This window comes from Impatiens glandulifera, chromosome 9, assembly GCF_907164915.1.
Source record: "Impatiens glandulifera chromosome 9, dImpGla2.1, whole genome shotgun sequence".
Taxonomy (NCBI): domain Eukaryota; kingdom Viridiplantae; phylum Streptophyta; class Magnoliopsida; order Ericales; family Balsaminaceae; genus Impatiens; species Impatiens glandulifera.
The window spans coordinates 34,272,867-34,289,257 of record NC_061870.1 but is presented as its reverse complement, the minus strand read 5'-3'; the positions used below and the strand labels follow the sequence as shown (position 1 = coordinate 34,289,257).

General features: G+C 36.6%; 1 protein-coding gene across 1 annotated transcript; it reads left to right on the top strand.

Moving 5' to 3' along the window:
* The first annotated feature begins 3,676 nt into the window (after nucleotides 1–3,676).
* LOC124913784 (nuclear exosome regulator NRDE2) lies at nucleotides 3,677–12,185 on the top strand. Its single transcript, XM_047454200.1, has 10 exons — nucleotides 3,677–4,277; nucleotides 4,602–5,364; nucleotides 6,412–7,030; nucleotides 7,311–7,470; nucleotides 8,007–8,370; nucleotides 9,019–9,129; nucleotides 10,013–10,364; nucleotides 10,467–10,692; nucleotides 11,332–11,553; nucleotides 11,683–12,185. The coding sequence occupies exons 1-10, from the start codon at nucleotides 3,718–3,720 to the stop codon at nucleotides 11,828–11,830; spliced, it is 3,525 nt and encodes a 1,174-aa protein (XP_047310156.1). The 5' UTR covers nucleotides 3,677–3,717; the 3' UTR covers nucleotides 11,831–12,185.
* Nucleotides 12,186–16,391: the final 4,206 nt, after the last annotated feature.

Here is a 16,391-nt window from a genome sequence, read left to right as displayed (position 1 = left end):
TCTTGCTCCAATTCAACATTATTAACCTTCTCATTCTCCTTTTGCTCCTCTTCTTCATCGAGAATGTCATTCAGACCAATGGCATTCTCATCTTCTTCGTCACGAATGTCAATCTGCTTTTCTTCCTCTTCTTCAACACGAATATCATTCTGCTTTTCTTCCTCTTCATTGTCACGATTGTCATTCAGACCGATGTCATTCTCCTTCTGCTCCTGCTACAAAAGTGAAAAGAATTTAAATTAAGGATGCGTCAAGCAGCTGCGTCAAGCAGCTGCGTCAAGCAAGCAGCTGCGTCAAGCAGCCGCGTCAAAGACATAAAGTAGTAAAAAACAGAAAGCTCTAACAGAATTACCTGGTTGGTGACATGGCTGGCGAACTGGTTGCTTAAACTGAGAATCATCTTTTCAAACCTCGTAAAGTAGTTTTGTTGATTCAATTTGATGTCTCTTATGTCTCTCTTGATTTCTTCGACATCTTTCTTTATCTCTTCGACATCCTTCTTTATCACTTCGGCATCCTTTATCTGAACATGAGATGCCGGTGCAGGTTCACGTGGAGGTGATGATGGAGGTGTTGAAGTTGCGGATGGGGGACTCATGTTACGCAGGCTACGACGCTTGATGGCTGCTTTGCTGGGGGGGGATATATCATCATATTCAACATTCCTCTTCCTCTTGGAAGGTTGGACAGTAGTAGGTTCTTCATCAACATCTTCATCATCATCATCTTCAGCAACATCTTCATCAGCCTTTCTCTTTTTTCCCCCATCAGTAACTCCCTCAAACAAATCATCGTATGAATTGTTAATGTGTTCAAAATCCTCCCCACTGTACAAACTCGTCTCCTCGGAGGACTCTTGCATCTTAGAAAACACAGCGCTGTTAAAGGCAGATTGCATCTCCTGAAATGTATTCTTCCTTTTCGATTGATACAACAGTATCCTTGGGCAAAAAGGGCCATCAACGTCTTTCCTTGTGGCGAATTTAGGGACCAAGTTTTGAATGATCTCATAGCTCCACACTTGTAGTGCTAGTACAAACCCATACACGTTATAAGCAAAAGAATTAGTAACTCCACTCCCTTTCCTGGACATATATACGGACCTGTGGTGTTTCATGTCCTGGTCAAGACCCCTCATGGTGAATCTAAAGGACACCTTCCCCCATGGAAATTGGAGGAAATCTTCAACATCTTCAACCATATGGATGATTTTGAGATTTAAAAGCCGTTTTGGGTCATATGAGAAGAGGTACTGGTTAATCAAGCAGATCAACCCGATCTTCCATGCGTCTTCCTTATCGGTGCATTTCATGAAAATAGATTCCAAATCCATCATTCGAATTGACGTATTCCTTTTGAAATATTTTATCAGCAAGGGTGGACAACCTCGGCATTCATCTTTGTATTCAGGCAATCTGTCGAAGTTGAGGCCTGTAATCAATGCGTACTCTTTCAGACCAAAAGTATATTCCTCCCCATTAAAGTTGAAAATCATCCTATTCAAATTGGCCTTCACCTTCCGAACCAGCAACTGATGTAAAATGGCCCCTGAGAACAACAAGTCTGGGACTCCTCTCAATAAATACTGAAATTGAGAATTTAGAGCCCTCTCCATAAGACCCAGCGCTTCAAACCTATCAGATACTTTTTTCAAGGCTATGACAGATTTCAATGAAATCCTACCAGGAAAATCATGAACCGTGAAGTCTGCCATCTACAAAAGGGAAAAGAAAAACAACAATGTAAACAGATATAAACAACAAATATAAACAAACGAGAAGAAAAGCAACCGTCAAAATAGCTAGAAACAACTGTCAGATGCGTCAAGCAGCTGCTTGACGCAGCTGCTTGACGCAACCCATAAACCGTGCATGAACCATTTGAAATCAAGAAGCATCCTACCCTAATTCCTAACATAAAACATGCATGAACCGTTTGAAAGCAGGAAGCAACCTACCCTAAAACCCTAACATAAAACATGCATGAACTTTTTGAAAGCAAGAAGCAACCCTAAAAACATAACATAAAACATGCATGAAGCATTTGCAAGCATGTAGCAACCCTAAACCCTAACATAAACCATGAATGAACCATTTGCAAACAAGAAGCAACCAACCCTAAAACCTAACATGAACATAAACAAACATAACTAAAACTAACCTCATGAAGTCAATGAATGAACGAGAAGATGAAGACGAAGACGAGCAGGAAGAGACGTCGAGGCAGGTGCGTCGTCGAGGCAGGTGCGTCGTCGGGTGCGAGAGAGAGAGAGAGAGCATGAATAATGGTCGAGGCTTATTTGGGTTTTTATATAAAATAAAAATAAATGTGACGCATCGGAGTTGTCGCATCCGAGTTGACGCATCGGAGTTGACGCATCGGAGTTGACGCATCCGAGTTGACGCATCCTACTTGACGCATCCGAGTTGACGCATCCATCTTGACGCATCCGACTTGACGCATCCGACTTGACGCATCCGAGTTGACGCATCCGAGTTGACGCATCCATCTTGACGCATCCGAGTTGACGCATCCATGTTGACGCATCCATCTTGACGCATCCATCTTGACGCATCCATCTTGACGCATCCATCTTGACGCATCCTACGTGACGCATCCTACCAAACAAACAACCTGCATTCAACGAATCAGCGAATCAATGAGGAACGTTCTGTAAAGGAAATATACACGAACTGAATAGGAAATCGAAACAAACAATAACGAAATAAACACAAAATATAGTGGAATGGCCGAATGAAATGTCAATTTGTTCGAAATCCTCAGCGCTGTGCAAACTCGTCTCCATTGGATGTTCTTCGAAGCTATAGGCCGTTGAATATGGTGCCATGGTCGACGGTGCCTCTTCGATTCGTTCTTCATCGCTGAAAAAGAAGAGAAAATCTTCTCCGCCACCATTAGGGTTTCACGGCGGAGAAGACGGGAAGAAAGGGGCTGGATGAGAGAGAAACTGAAACGAAAATGAAAAAAAATTAAGCCTTTATAGGGTTCAGGGTGCGTCACGCACCTGGAGGGTGCGTGACGCATGGGTAAAATGGTCATTAAAAAATTTGGGGGTCACCAGCGCTATAAAAATTAGTGGGCCGCACCATCGGCTATTTGGCCCTATTTTGGGGTCATTTCCTCAAATTTCCCCATTTTGGGTTGTTTTTTCTTTCATTTTGTATAATTACTTATATTCATTTTGGAGTTGTTTAAACTCATGTTTTATTTCTGATTAAATCATGGAGTTTGTTTTTCCTTACATTCTGTATATCCAATCACTTTTTTTTTTTTTTTTTTGTTATTTTTTTTTTATAATTGCATGTTTGTTGGGTCATTTCTTTTGAAAATTTAATTTTGTAAATTGTATGAATTGTTTGAATATCTAAATAATCAATTGTTTGAATTAATTTTATAAGTTTTATTTTGTGTTATTTATTAATTTATTATATTTAATTTTCAATTAAATTAAAGAAAAAATAATTTTATATATATATATAAGTGAATAAAAATGGTGGATAAAACAATATGAATATTTATTACTTGAAAATAAAAAATATGACTTGAAGAAATAAAATGAGCATTTTGAGATATGTTAAGAATAAATAAAATTCAATTAATAATACCTCAAACAAGCCCCAAGTATATGCAGGCGGGCGGGGAAACGCGAGTTTATACAATCCCCGCGATCCCTTGCGTCCCCAAAGAGAGCGAGAAATGGACGAAACAGCGACCGTATCTACAGAAAAACAGGAAGACAACAGAGATGGAGATGCAACGACTGTAAGATCAAATTCCTTGTTTCCTTTGCTAGCTCAAACAAGCTCATCATCCCACCAAAGCTCCAATCGTGGCGGCGACACTCAATGGCTCACCAATCGCAGCTTCAATGCTGATTTATCTGCAATTGATGCTACCGTATCTTCTAGCTACCACCAAACAAACGAGTTGGAACAAGAATCAGAATCCAATGAAGAAGAAGATGAATTAGTTGAGAAGAGTGCCCAACAGCGGCCTCAGCCTGAACTCCACAGATTAGTGGAGTCATCGTCAGCGTCTTCTGGTGAAGATAGAGAAGCAGATAAGAAGCGGAGGCGAGAGAAGAAGAGGAAGACGAAAAGGACGAAAATTTCGTCGGAGCAGCATTATGGAGTGGCAAGTAGGAAATCAAATGTTTCATCCTGGGCTGCTCCCGATGCCAAAGCAACCGCTACTAAAGACTACTATTTCGATTCTCGTGGGGATCGTGATAACCTCGCATTCGGATCTTTGTACAGGTGCCAGTTTCTTCTTGTTTCAATCATTATAGATGATGCTGTTATATCTGAGAGTTTTAATTTGAGAAACTAAAAACTACTTGTTGTTTCCAATTGAGTTACTATTTTGTTTTTTTGCTACAGACCATATTGTTAGTTGTTACTAGAAGGCATAATACAAGGGTAATAAAACAATTTCCACCCCTTGCTTCTGATATATCTCTTTCTTGTTTGTGGCCATCTCTCTTTCGAACTGAATATGAACTGTCCCATACTCAGTTGCAACCCATTAGATGAGGTCAGTTTGAAGCCTTCCATTTTAAACATATTGTTTCATTTCTGCAGGATGGATGTTGCTCGATTTAAGCCGTACATTAGTACACACATGATGTATCCTGGACAGGGAACACTGTATCAATGGAATCGTAGAGGTTTTGTCAGTGTAGATGACAATGATATTGATGCATTAGATACTAAACTTAAAGCGGGTGGGCGATATTGGTCCCCAAAATACACTGTATTAGAACGACATAAGAACTTAAAGCGCTATCGGGCTATAGCCCCTAGAAATACTGGTGGCCATATTCCTGATGATTTTATACCTTTGACAAATAATCAAGTTACTGCTGCGGATGAATTGTCACCTGCAGAAACTTCAGTAGTCGAGGAGTCTTGGGAGGATGAGTTACTGCGGAAAACCAAGGAATTCAATAGGTCAACAAGGGAGTGCCCGTATGATGGGAAGTTGTGGCTGGAATTTGCAAAGTTTCAAGACAAAGTGGCTAGTATGCAACCTCAAAAAGGCGCTCGACTCCAGACTCTTGAGAAGAAAATCAGTATATTGGAGAAGGCAATAGAGCTGAACCCTGAGGATGAAGAATTATTGCTTCATCTTTTGAATGCTTATCAGAGCAGAGATAACACTGATATTCTCATCTCTAGATGGGAGAAGATCCTTATGCAGCATTCTGGGAGTCTCAAACTGTGGAAAGACTTCTTGCTCTTCTGTCAAGGCGAATTCTCTCGATTTAAGATTTCCGAAATGAGAAAAATATACTCAAATGCTATCCGAGCTTTATCAGCTTCACGCAGCAAGCTGTATAGGCAGGTTATCTATTAAAAGTCTCGTTCTTTATACTTTGTGAATTATTGTTACTCAGGAATATCTATCTCACCATGATTATGTTTATATTTGTTATTTTGTTGTAGAGTCTGATATGTTTATTACCTACCTAGGGTAGCACAAGTGGTAAGAGTTTGAAATTAAGATCGATGTCTTAAGTTCGATTCCCACTGAAAACACCTTCATTGAAGTTAGGGTCAAGGCTGTGGGATGTTGTGCTAGCCTCATGAAAAAACCCCTAGTCTAATAAAAAAAGTCGGACATGTTTATTGTGTTGTTTTACATTGCTCCTTTTTAACTCCATTATTGTTCTTGTATATTATTATGAAGTCTAGGAATAGGACAACTCACATTCAATCCCCTGTTTATTAAGCATCACCTTTAATTCCATGGCTCGTCTATGTGGTCGAGAAATAACTATTTCTTTCCTCTTCGGTGTTTTTTTCTCTTTGGTTATTGTAAATCACATTACCATTAATGCAAAAAAACTTATTTTGTTTTGTTCATTGCTGCTGCCTAAGAAACATGAGCTAGAGAATCCATAATCTAAATCATTGTATATGCATACAGTAGATTGAGTTGCGGTACATTCCAGAAAGTTGGTGAGGAAAGGGGAGATTATTGGCTATTGCTTAGATAGGAGCATAATTCTGAGACATGAATCATTTCCTTCTTGTGGACCTAATAATATCTTTCCATTTGGTGGCACTGACTAGTAATATAGTTCATTATGTTTTCATTTGTTACTGTTGCTCCGAGAAGTTAAAACTGTCTAGGTGTACATCCTTCTTCCCCACCTGCAGATCTTTTTAAGCATGTCAATGGACTCTTTTACTTATACTGAAGTTACAAAATTATGAAAATGCATGACATAAATTAGTTGTTTGCATGTGCATGGGTGCTATTAATAAGACTTTTTATGTCAGCCAGCTTCTGGAGAGAACACATGTTCTTTCTTTTAGAAAACATAATTTGTATTCACTTATTTTAGTTTTTTTCACTTTACATATGCATGTTATGATTTTGATGCAGGCTCATCAAGTTGTAATTGCACCTTCTGTGGATACTGATACTATCAAATTAGAGCTTGGTCTAGTTGATATATATCTTAGCCTCTGTCAATTTGAGTGGCAGGCTGGTCACAAAGAGTTGGCTACTGCTTTATTTCAAGCTCAGATGGAATATAGTTTATTCTCTCCTACTTTACTTCTCTCTGAACAGAGTAAACACAGATTATTTGAACACTTTTGGAATAGCGACGGTGCAAGAATAGGGGAACAAGGAGCTCTTGGCTGGTCAACATGGTTGGGGAAAGAAGAGGAACAAAGAATTGAGGCTATAAGTGAGGATCCTTCAGATGGAAATACTGAAGGTGGTTGGACTGGTTGGTCAGTGCCTTTGTCTAATAGTAAAGAAAATAGTGAAAACCCAACAAAGTTGTCAGATGTTGACGTGGATATGGAGGATTCTGATATAGAATCTGAGTCTAGGGCTCCTGATCCGGAAGAGGATACCGAAGCATTGCTGAAAATGTTGGGTATTGATGCCGGTCCCGGTAATGAAATTAAGGATTCTGCAATTTGGACAAGGTGGTCACAAGAAGAGTTATTCAGGGACTGTCGTCAATGGAGGCCTGTGCGCGCTAAGAATGGTGCGACTTTCTTTTTATCATAGCATTGACATGGAATTTTTTCTTATTTCCAAAAGGCTTACTGATTTAGTTCTTTACTGTAAAATCCCTCTTAAACTTCATTCAGTGCTCTCTTGGGGCCATATGATTAACCCATCTCATGTTGCTTTGCAACCAAAGAAAAAGGCAATAGACATCTATCAATATCTTCACTGAATCTGAGTCACATAGTAATTTTACTAGTGATCTTTTGCTTTATGTTGCTAAAATACTAACTCATTCCTATTATGTGTTAGGGCAGATGATGCTGGTGGAAGTGATGCAGAAGGGGCTGATAAACTTTTGAGAGAGATATTGTTTGAAGATGTGAGTGAATATTTATTCTCTATATTGTCGAAGGAAGCACGGTTATCCCTTGTGTTCCGTTTCATTGATTTCTTTGGAGGAAAGATGTTGCCACGGTTAGTATGTGAAGACAAAATTTACATTCAGTCTTAGCATAAGAATCTCTTGGTTCATTTTTTTTTTTAAAGTGTGGCAATGATATCATTCTTACTACTTTATTTATTATCACACACTTGCAATTATTCTATTGGTCAAATTATTTGGTTATTTTGTTTGTGCTTTTATGCTAAGGTGAATGTCTATTTAGATTTTCTTATAGTTCATTTTGAGTTACATGAAGATGAACTCCTTCCATCTTTTGCGGATTGAGCCTTTTTGTTAACTTATGTTGGTTTATAAAACCCATACAACTTCATTCAAGCTGTTGGAAGTAGAATTAAATGGTTTAAGGTGAGTATTTATACTAGTGAGTTATATAATTATATTTAGTCTTTCTATTGACAAATTGGTCTTTTTTGAGATCGAAATGAAAAATGTATTGTTCATGTCCTTGGTTATATTATTTATTGCGTGGGGCATGCTTTAGTTTATTTTCCAGCATTAATCTCTTATTGACAACCAACATATGCCTTACATTCTTAAATTTTCTCAGGACTTGCACAAACAGTTCAAGTTGGGCTGAGAAATTGGCAAGTATGGAGGCGCCACCAGATATTATGTTGGATAATTTGAGAAGAATGCACAATAACATTTCCGACACAGTAAGGAAATCAGGCAATTTCAGTTTTGAATCTCTTTTCCCTAGTAGCTCAGAAGAACAATGTATGAGGAGGGATATGTTGAAGTTTCTCCGCAATGCTACTCTACTTTGTTTAACTGTGTTTCCTAATAATCACAATTTGGAAGAATCTGCACTTGTTGCTGAAGAATTGTCAAATACATATATGAACTCTGATAGTTTTTCAGTGACTCCATGCCGTGCATTAGCAAGAACCCTCCTGAAAAGTAACCGTCAGGTATTTACTTTTTGATCGTTGACTTTTTTTATTTCGTTGCCAGGGTAGGATTTTCTTTTGAATGGTATAAGTAGGAGTGTGAGTGTGAGCTTTCACCCTTTATTTCTCTCTTTTTGAATTGTTGCATGTAAATTGTAAGGTATTAGTCACATTCACGGCAATTAAGTTATATACAAGCTTTAATTTAAAAAAAACGAAAAAGAAAAGCTATAGCATGTATAAGGGAACTCATGTAGTTAATTGAATGACAGATGTTTCTAAGTCATTATCTGCATGAAGTCAACAAACTAATTGGTTCAAATTGGACACTCCAATATAGTCTATTAGTGCAGACAAAAAACTGAATCTGTGGGAAAATCAGAAGCTCTAATTTTGCTTACAAGTGAAAACAAAAAGGAACTTCCCTAGCTAATGTATTTTAGCCAGTCTCTGAGGGAGGAATATGAAGTTAAAAGGAAAATGTGTAGATTTTCTTTGTCAATTTCTTAAGTTGACTATCTACCCTGGATACATTGAGAATTATATTTCACTGAGTTTTGAAGCTAGAAAGGTCATTCCATAAATCTTCACTTGAAGCTTGTTTAAACATGAATTATTTTTGGGATATTCTATATTTTCTTTAATCCCTATATTGACCATTTCCCATAGGATGTTCTACTTTGTGGTGTTTATGCAAAAAGAGAAGCTGCTTTCGGGAATATAGAACATGCAAGAAAGGTTTTTGACATGGCACTGGCATCTGTTGAAGCACTTCCATTGGTGAGACCCTAACTTTAATGATTTGTTAAACTTCACTAAGTAAAGTGATTCCTCTGGTTCAATGCATTGTTTCTTCCATGTCAAGTTTGTGATATAGTTACTCTATAACTTCCCTTATTGAAACTGTACAACAATTTCAGTAGAGACGACAAAGTGTATTATTGATGTGATAATTGGACTACAATGAAGATCTGTGCTTATATGTATTGACTACACAGCTATTTTTTAAAAACTAAAGTACACGGAGATATTGATGACCAAATATAAATATTTCAAGTATAATCAATAGAAGCAAATCCCACATTTTACTTTTTTTACCTAACATTCCAACATGCTCTTCTTTGTCCATGATACTTGTCTGAAACTGTCTAAACATGATCTAAAGTCTTTAGTATTCACCTTTTTTTGCCTATCCTAGACATAAGAAAGGATATAATCCTTATCATGTGGTGGACGATTTGGAAAGACCACAATAGATAGAACATTTTTCAAGGAAACAACTAGGACATGAGAGGATCAAAGGTTTCTTCCTCCACACGTTCCCTTCCATCAAGAAAAGGGGAATTTGCATGGGTGGGATATCTTTGACGTAATAGGAATCTAACTTACTGTATTTTGTTTTCCGTTTTTTGTCTTTCCTTCCCTCTCACCCTTTCTTGTTAAAACGTTCGCACCTTGTGTTCACTTTCTCTTTAAAAAAAAGTTAAGACTCGTTTCAAAAAAATATAAATAAATAATCCCTTTTCATGAACCACTGACAACAGCTAATGCCAAATCAATTAATGATTTTTCTTATCATTATTCAAACTAAAGTGCTTGATTGGCTCTTCATGTTACTGCTTTCCCTAGTTCCTTTCTAAGAATATTTCTAACTTGTTTGCAGGACCTTCGACTTAACTCCTCTCTTTTGTATTTCTGGTATGCTGAAATGGAAATTGGTTATGTTTCTGGTACAAGTCCAGATTCCTTTTCTCGTGCAGTGCATATCCTTTGTTGCTTTGGTAGCGGGGAGATATACAGTCCATTCAGGTGTCAACCATCCAATCTCCTGCAGCTGAGAGCTCGGCAAGGGTTTAAAGAACAATTAAAAATCCTGCAACCAACGTTAGCTCGTGGGGTGGTTGATGATCGTGCTACTGCCCTCATTTGTTCGTCTGCTTTATTTGAAGAGTTGGTATTTGGATATGCTGCTGGTATAGAGGTTTTAACTCGGACATTCTCCATGGTGCTTCCAGGTAAGATCACAGATATTTTGACTATGTACAATTGAATTATGTATCTATAATATTCATGTCTGTTCCCATGTAATTTCTACTAACTTAAAGTTCTACTTTCAGAAAGAAGAAGCCAGAGTTATGAACTTGAAATATTGTTCGACTACTACATAAGGATGCTTAGGAGGCATATTGGTGAAATAAAATTGTCAGAAGTCTGGGATTCTGTTCTTCATGGTTTGCAACTTTATCCTTCCAGTCCAGAACTTTATGGCGCTTTAATTGATATTGGCCATTTCCATACCACTTCAAACAAGCTGAGGGGGATATTTGATAACTTCTGTAAAAAGTAAGATCTCTTGTTCCATTATTTTCATGTCGTAAATCTTGGTTAGTTGGAGTTGTGTACATTGTGGTTGGTTGTCTAGAAATTATATTGAAGCCTGTTGAAACTAGTACTCTCTGAGTTTATTGCTATTTTGTCACATCCACTATAGTTAAAATTGGAGGTGATTTTTTTAGTTTGGTATAAGACTTTTTCTTCATGATCTATAGTGTATTTTTGTTGCTTCCCTTGGTATACAAATTATTTTCTAGATTATGATCCCCATTATAGTGTAATAATCTTCTTTTTATAGTATAATTTTTTGCTTCATTTGTATAGAGATTTTTTTCCCTTTTTTATCATGACAAGATTATTTTTTGGATCATGACCCAGATTATCTTTTAGATCATTGTGAGTTTTGGCCAACATATTAACTATAGAATTTTCCGGATAGTGATGTACATGATAAAATTGTATAACAAAACTATATTTTTAGATGTGGAATTTTACCCTGATAAGCATCAACTGTCCAAAAATCTATTAAGAGGGGACATGTATTTGCTGAATCTCATCATACCCTGAGAATGATCTTTACTTCTTTCTTCAGAGTAATTGCTTTTTAACAATTTTTTTATTTACATATTTTAAATTGAATTATTGCAGGAAGCCATCAGTAATTACCTGGCTGTTTGCATTAGCATTTGAGATAAGTAGAGACGGTTCTCACCACAGAATACACGGGTTATTCGAAAGGGCATTAGCCAATGAAAAATTACGGAGTTCAGTAATACTTTGGCGCTTTTACATGTCATACCTGATTAACATAGCCTGTGATTTATCAGCAGCTAGAAGGGTTTTCTTTCGTGCTATTCATGCATGCCCATGGTAAGACCAGTTTCTTCCTTTAAAATGTCTTGATTTATTTTCCCCAATTATATTTGTCATGTCTATCTTGTTATTTTGAATCCTAACCTTCTACACATTAACTTGTATGCAAAATGTCTTCCTTCATAGGTCGAAGAAACTTTGGCTCGACGGTTTCCAAAATTTACAGAATGTTCTGACTGGGAAAGAGTTGTCAGATTTGCAAGAAGTTATGCAAGAGAAAGAGCTAAACCTTCGGACTGATATCTACGAGATTCTTCTCCAAGATGAAACGTAACTGTAAATTCCTGGCAAACCCACAATGCTTTGTGTCTTGGGAGTGCTTGTTCTTGTATAAGCAGATGATTGCATTTATATTCATCATCTATTTGTGGAATTTCAGTTCTGAAACATGGAATGGTTTATTACCCACCTTTTGTAGCATCTAGTTTTGCCCTTCCTATAATAGATCCTCCAGCAGAAGCTTTTCTAGAAGGACATATTGAATATTTGAAGTTAGTTATCATTGATGATCATCATTTGTTTTCATGGGAAATGAACCTGTTGAATATAGTGCTCTGTGGAACATTTCAACAAAGTGCACATGGAATGAGGGATATATATTTATTTGGTAACACTTTCTCAGAGTTTGATATGAGTTTAAACAAACAAAAAAATTGTTAACAAAATTATAAATGAGAAATGATATTCTCAACTACAAGTTAGCGAAAGTAAGGCCACGAATCTTACGTGGCCTTGCCAGCTAGGAGAGAGAAAAAATAAAATTGAAACTTTCTATTTTCCCTCAAAACCAAATCCTATTATTTTTATCTCTTCTATTTCCCTCCAAAACCAAAATCCTATTCTTTCTCTCTCTTTTGTTTCATTCTCTATTTTTCTCTTTTGTTTCATTTTTCCTAAACCTACCGGCGATTATCTTCTTTCATTTTCACCGACTTCTCTTCCGATCGATCGAAATGGTAAGACTTTTTCCGTTTATGAAACGTTTCATTTTTCCCAAAATCAAAACCCCCACGACAATCTCTCTCTTTATTTTTCGTTTCCATTTCCCAAAACCCAACCCACTGTCGATCTTACTGAAACGTTTCATCGACTTCTTATCTTCCGATCGATTGAAATATAAAGTCTTTTTTCTTTCTTTCGTTTATCTTCCGTTCGAAATAATTGTCATATCAATATTTATGTTTAACGTTTATGGTTTAGCTGCTAAATCGATTTAGATTAGAGTTCTAAAAGATCTGGATCTTCATACATTACCTACAAATCAAATTAACATTACAATAAGATTATTGACTAGAAAATCTGGTTTCGGGACCCGAAATGAGTAGTTTCGGGACCCGAAATGGCAAAAAAAAAGTTTTTTTTCTTTTCGAAATGAGTGGTTTCGGGACCCGAAATGAGTGGTTTCGGGACAAGAAATGAGTGGTTTCGGGACCAGAAATGAGTGGTTTCGGGACCAGAAATGAGTGATTTTGGGACACTTTTTTTAATTTTTTTTAATCTGAAACATTATAATGAATCTTAAAAAATCAAAAATAATTGAAGATAATGTTATTATACTAGAAATTTACATAATTAAAAATTTATTTACAATGTTACAATCTGTCATTTATATCACATTTAAAATACAACTTACAATTTGAGAGATCTCAAATAATCTCATTTCTTCATTAACTTGATCAATAAGAAGATTTAGATCTTCATACATGACCTACAAATCAAATTAACATTACAATAAGATTATTGGTTTATAAAAAAATAAAATAGCCATAAAAGATCGTATAGAAACCATTTCGGAGTTTGAAATCACCCTAAAATGGTGATTTCGGGACAAAAAATGCGGGTTTCGGAACTAGAAATGCTAGTTTCGGGACAAAAAAGCTGGTTTCGGGACTAGAAAAGCTGATTTCGGGACCCGAAATGAGTACTTTCGGGACCCGAAACGGCAAAAAAAAAAGTTTTTTTTTTTCGAAATGAGTGGTTTCGGGACCCGAAATGAGTGGTTTCAGGACCAGAAATGAGTGATTTCGGGACACTTTTTTTAATTTTTTTTAATCTGAAACATTATAATGAATCTTAGAAAATCAAAAATAATTGAAGATAATGTTATTATACTATAAATTTACATAATTAAAATTTTATTTACAATGTTACAATCTGTCATTTATATCACATTTAAAATACAACCTACAATTTGAGAGATCTCAAATAATCTCATTTCTTCATTAACTTGATCAATAAAAAGATTTGGATCTTCATACATGACCTACAAATCAAATTAACATTACAATAAGATTATTGGTTTATAAAAAAAATAAAATAGCCATAAAAGATCGTATAGAAACCATTTCGAAGTTTGAAATCACCCTAAAATGGTGATTTCGGGACAAAAAATGCTAGTTTCGGGATTATAAATGCTAGTTTTGGGACCAAAAAAACTGGTTCCGGGACCAGAAAAGCTGGTTTCGGGACCCGAAACGGCAAAAAAAAAAATTTTTTTTTTTTCGAAATGAGTGGTTTCGGGATCCGAAATGAGTTGTTTCGGGACCCGAAATGAGTGGTTTCGGGACCCGAAATGATTTTTTTTTACAACCTAATTGAAATTAGTTCTGCAACTAAACCCATAACAATAGTCAAACATTATACAATCATATTTTCGGGTCTCTAAACCATCCATTTCCGGACCCATAATGCAGCAAATACACAATAATCATAGTTTTCTATCGTTAAAATCATTAAAATCCTTAACCCTAACCGCAAAAAGCTAAACGATCTTCAAATCATCAAAATGATCTACGATTTTAAAAGAGAAAATGTTATTTACCTTGTCCTTTGAGATCTGGGAGATCTTGGAGTCTTGTATGGAGATGTACCTGGACCACCAGCCTGAAAAAATAGTATGAAGTGAACACGAAGGCAGACAATGAAGTGAACATACACGAAGGAGTTCTCTTACCATTTTCGATCGAAAGAAGATGAAGAAAGTAGAAGAAGTCGGGGATGCCGGAGAGAAAAATCGCCAGAGAAGAAATCGGGGTTCGCCGAAAGTGATAAATGAAAAGAAGAAAGAGAGGGAAGAAGAAAGAGGGGGAAACTGAAATATTTAATTTTTTTATTTTGTTTTGCTTTTTCTCTCTCCTAGTTGGTGGTCTTGCTTTCGCTAAAGAGTCGTTGTGTTTATCAATACTCATTATAAATATATGATAAATATATGTATAGTTAAGTTATATTTCAAAATAATTTTTTGTTTGGAAACACTAGATCTCACATCTGGATCTAGGTTTGAAAATATTATTTTGGTATAATATTTGTAATTTAATAATGTTATCGGTTCAAATTCAGATTCACTCTAAATTTCAAGCGCGTTTTCTAAAAAAATTATGTTATTGTAAGGAATTTTCCTCCTAATCAATCAAAGAACTAAGAAATATAACAGCAAGAAACCAATAAAACAACACAAGATTTGATATCAGAGTTCGACCCAAAAAAGATGGTCTCCGTCGAGCTCTGTTACGAACTCGATTCCACTATCACAATTAAACGTTTCAGTTACACCTCCTTCTTTATATATATCACTCACACATCTAAAATCTCTTGCCCTCTTGTGTGAATTATTCATATATATATAAACAACTTGTCCTAACAAACTTAACAAACTTAAACCTTTGACACTTTAGTTAATTGGGCCTATTTAATTGGGCCTGACCCATCAACTCAATTTCAACAATCTCCACCTTGGGTTGAAGGGTCATTCTCTTGTTCTAGTGAAATCGAATATGTTCATCACTTCATTACTCGAAGCCTTCATTGCACTAAATCTCTTGAACTCTAAGCAAATCCAAATAATGTCTGAATTTACTTAGAGGTAGTACCTTGGTTCCAACATCAGCCGGGTTATCTTCTGTTCCAACCTTGTTTATTGAAATCACCCCTTGTGCTATCTTCTCTCGAATGAAATGGTGCTTGATATCCACGTGTTTTGTTCTGTCATGGAACACGGGATTCTTGCACAAGTGTAGTGCACTTTGGCTATCTGTGAACACTGTCGCAGGTCCTTCGAACACCTTCAATTTTTGCAGCAGACCCTGAATCCACATTGCTTCTTTTACAGCTTCAGTTATTCAGCTTCTGTTGTTGATAAGGCCACTACTGATTGCAACTGGCTCTTCCAACTGATACAGTTACCGTTCACCAAAAAATAGAAAGCCGAAGTTGATTTCCTCGAGTCTTTATCTCCTGCATAGTCTGAGTCCACGTAACCAATTACACTAACCTCTGCTCCACTTCTTTTCTTGTAACATATCCCCACATTAGTAGATGAGGCTATGTATCTTAGTAACCACTTCATTGCGAGCCAATGTTCACGGCCTGGACTCGCCATAAACCTGCTCAAGACACTAATCGAATTTGCCAAGTCTGGCCTGGTACAGACCATTGAGTACATCACAGACCCAACTGCACTTGAATACAGAATCTTTTCCATGTAAGTCTGACCTGACCTGGTTTTTGCCGAGTTCACAGACGACATCAGATACTGATTCGTGATGGGCAATTTTGCTGACTTGGCTCCTCGAATTTTGAACTTGTCAATCACCTTCTCGAGATAGCCTTGTTGGCTGAGAGTCATTACACCATTCTTCATGTCTCTCTTAATTCTTATACCAAGAATCTTAGCAGCTTTGCCTAAGTCCTTCATATCGAACTCGGAACTTAGAACAATTTTCAACTTCTTCACACTTAAAGCTTCTTTGCTGATTAGTAGCATATCATCACAGACCCAACTGCACTTGAATACAGAATCTTTTCCATGTAAGTCTGATCTGACCTGGTTTTTGCCG

Coding starts and splice junctions, on each gene's coding strand:
- LOC124913784 (XM_047454200.1), top strand. CDS start 3,718: ATGGACGAAACAGCGACCGTATCTACAGAAAAACAGGAAGACAACAGA. Junction 7,471..8,006: donor GGAGGAAAGATGTTGCCACG/GTTAGTATGTGA, acceptor AAATTTTCTCAG/GACTTGCACAAACAGTTCAA. Junction 10,693..11,331: donor TTTGATAACTTCTGTAAAAA/GTAAGATCTCTT, acceptor GAATTATTGCAG/GAAGCCATCAGTAATTACCT.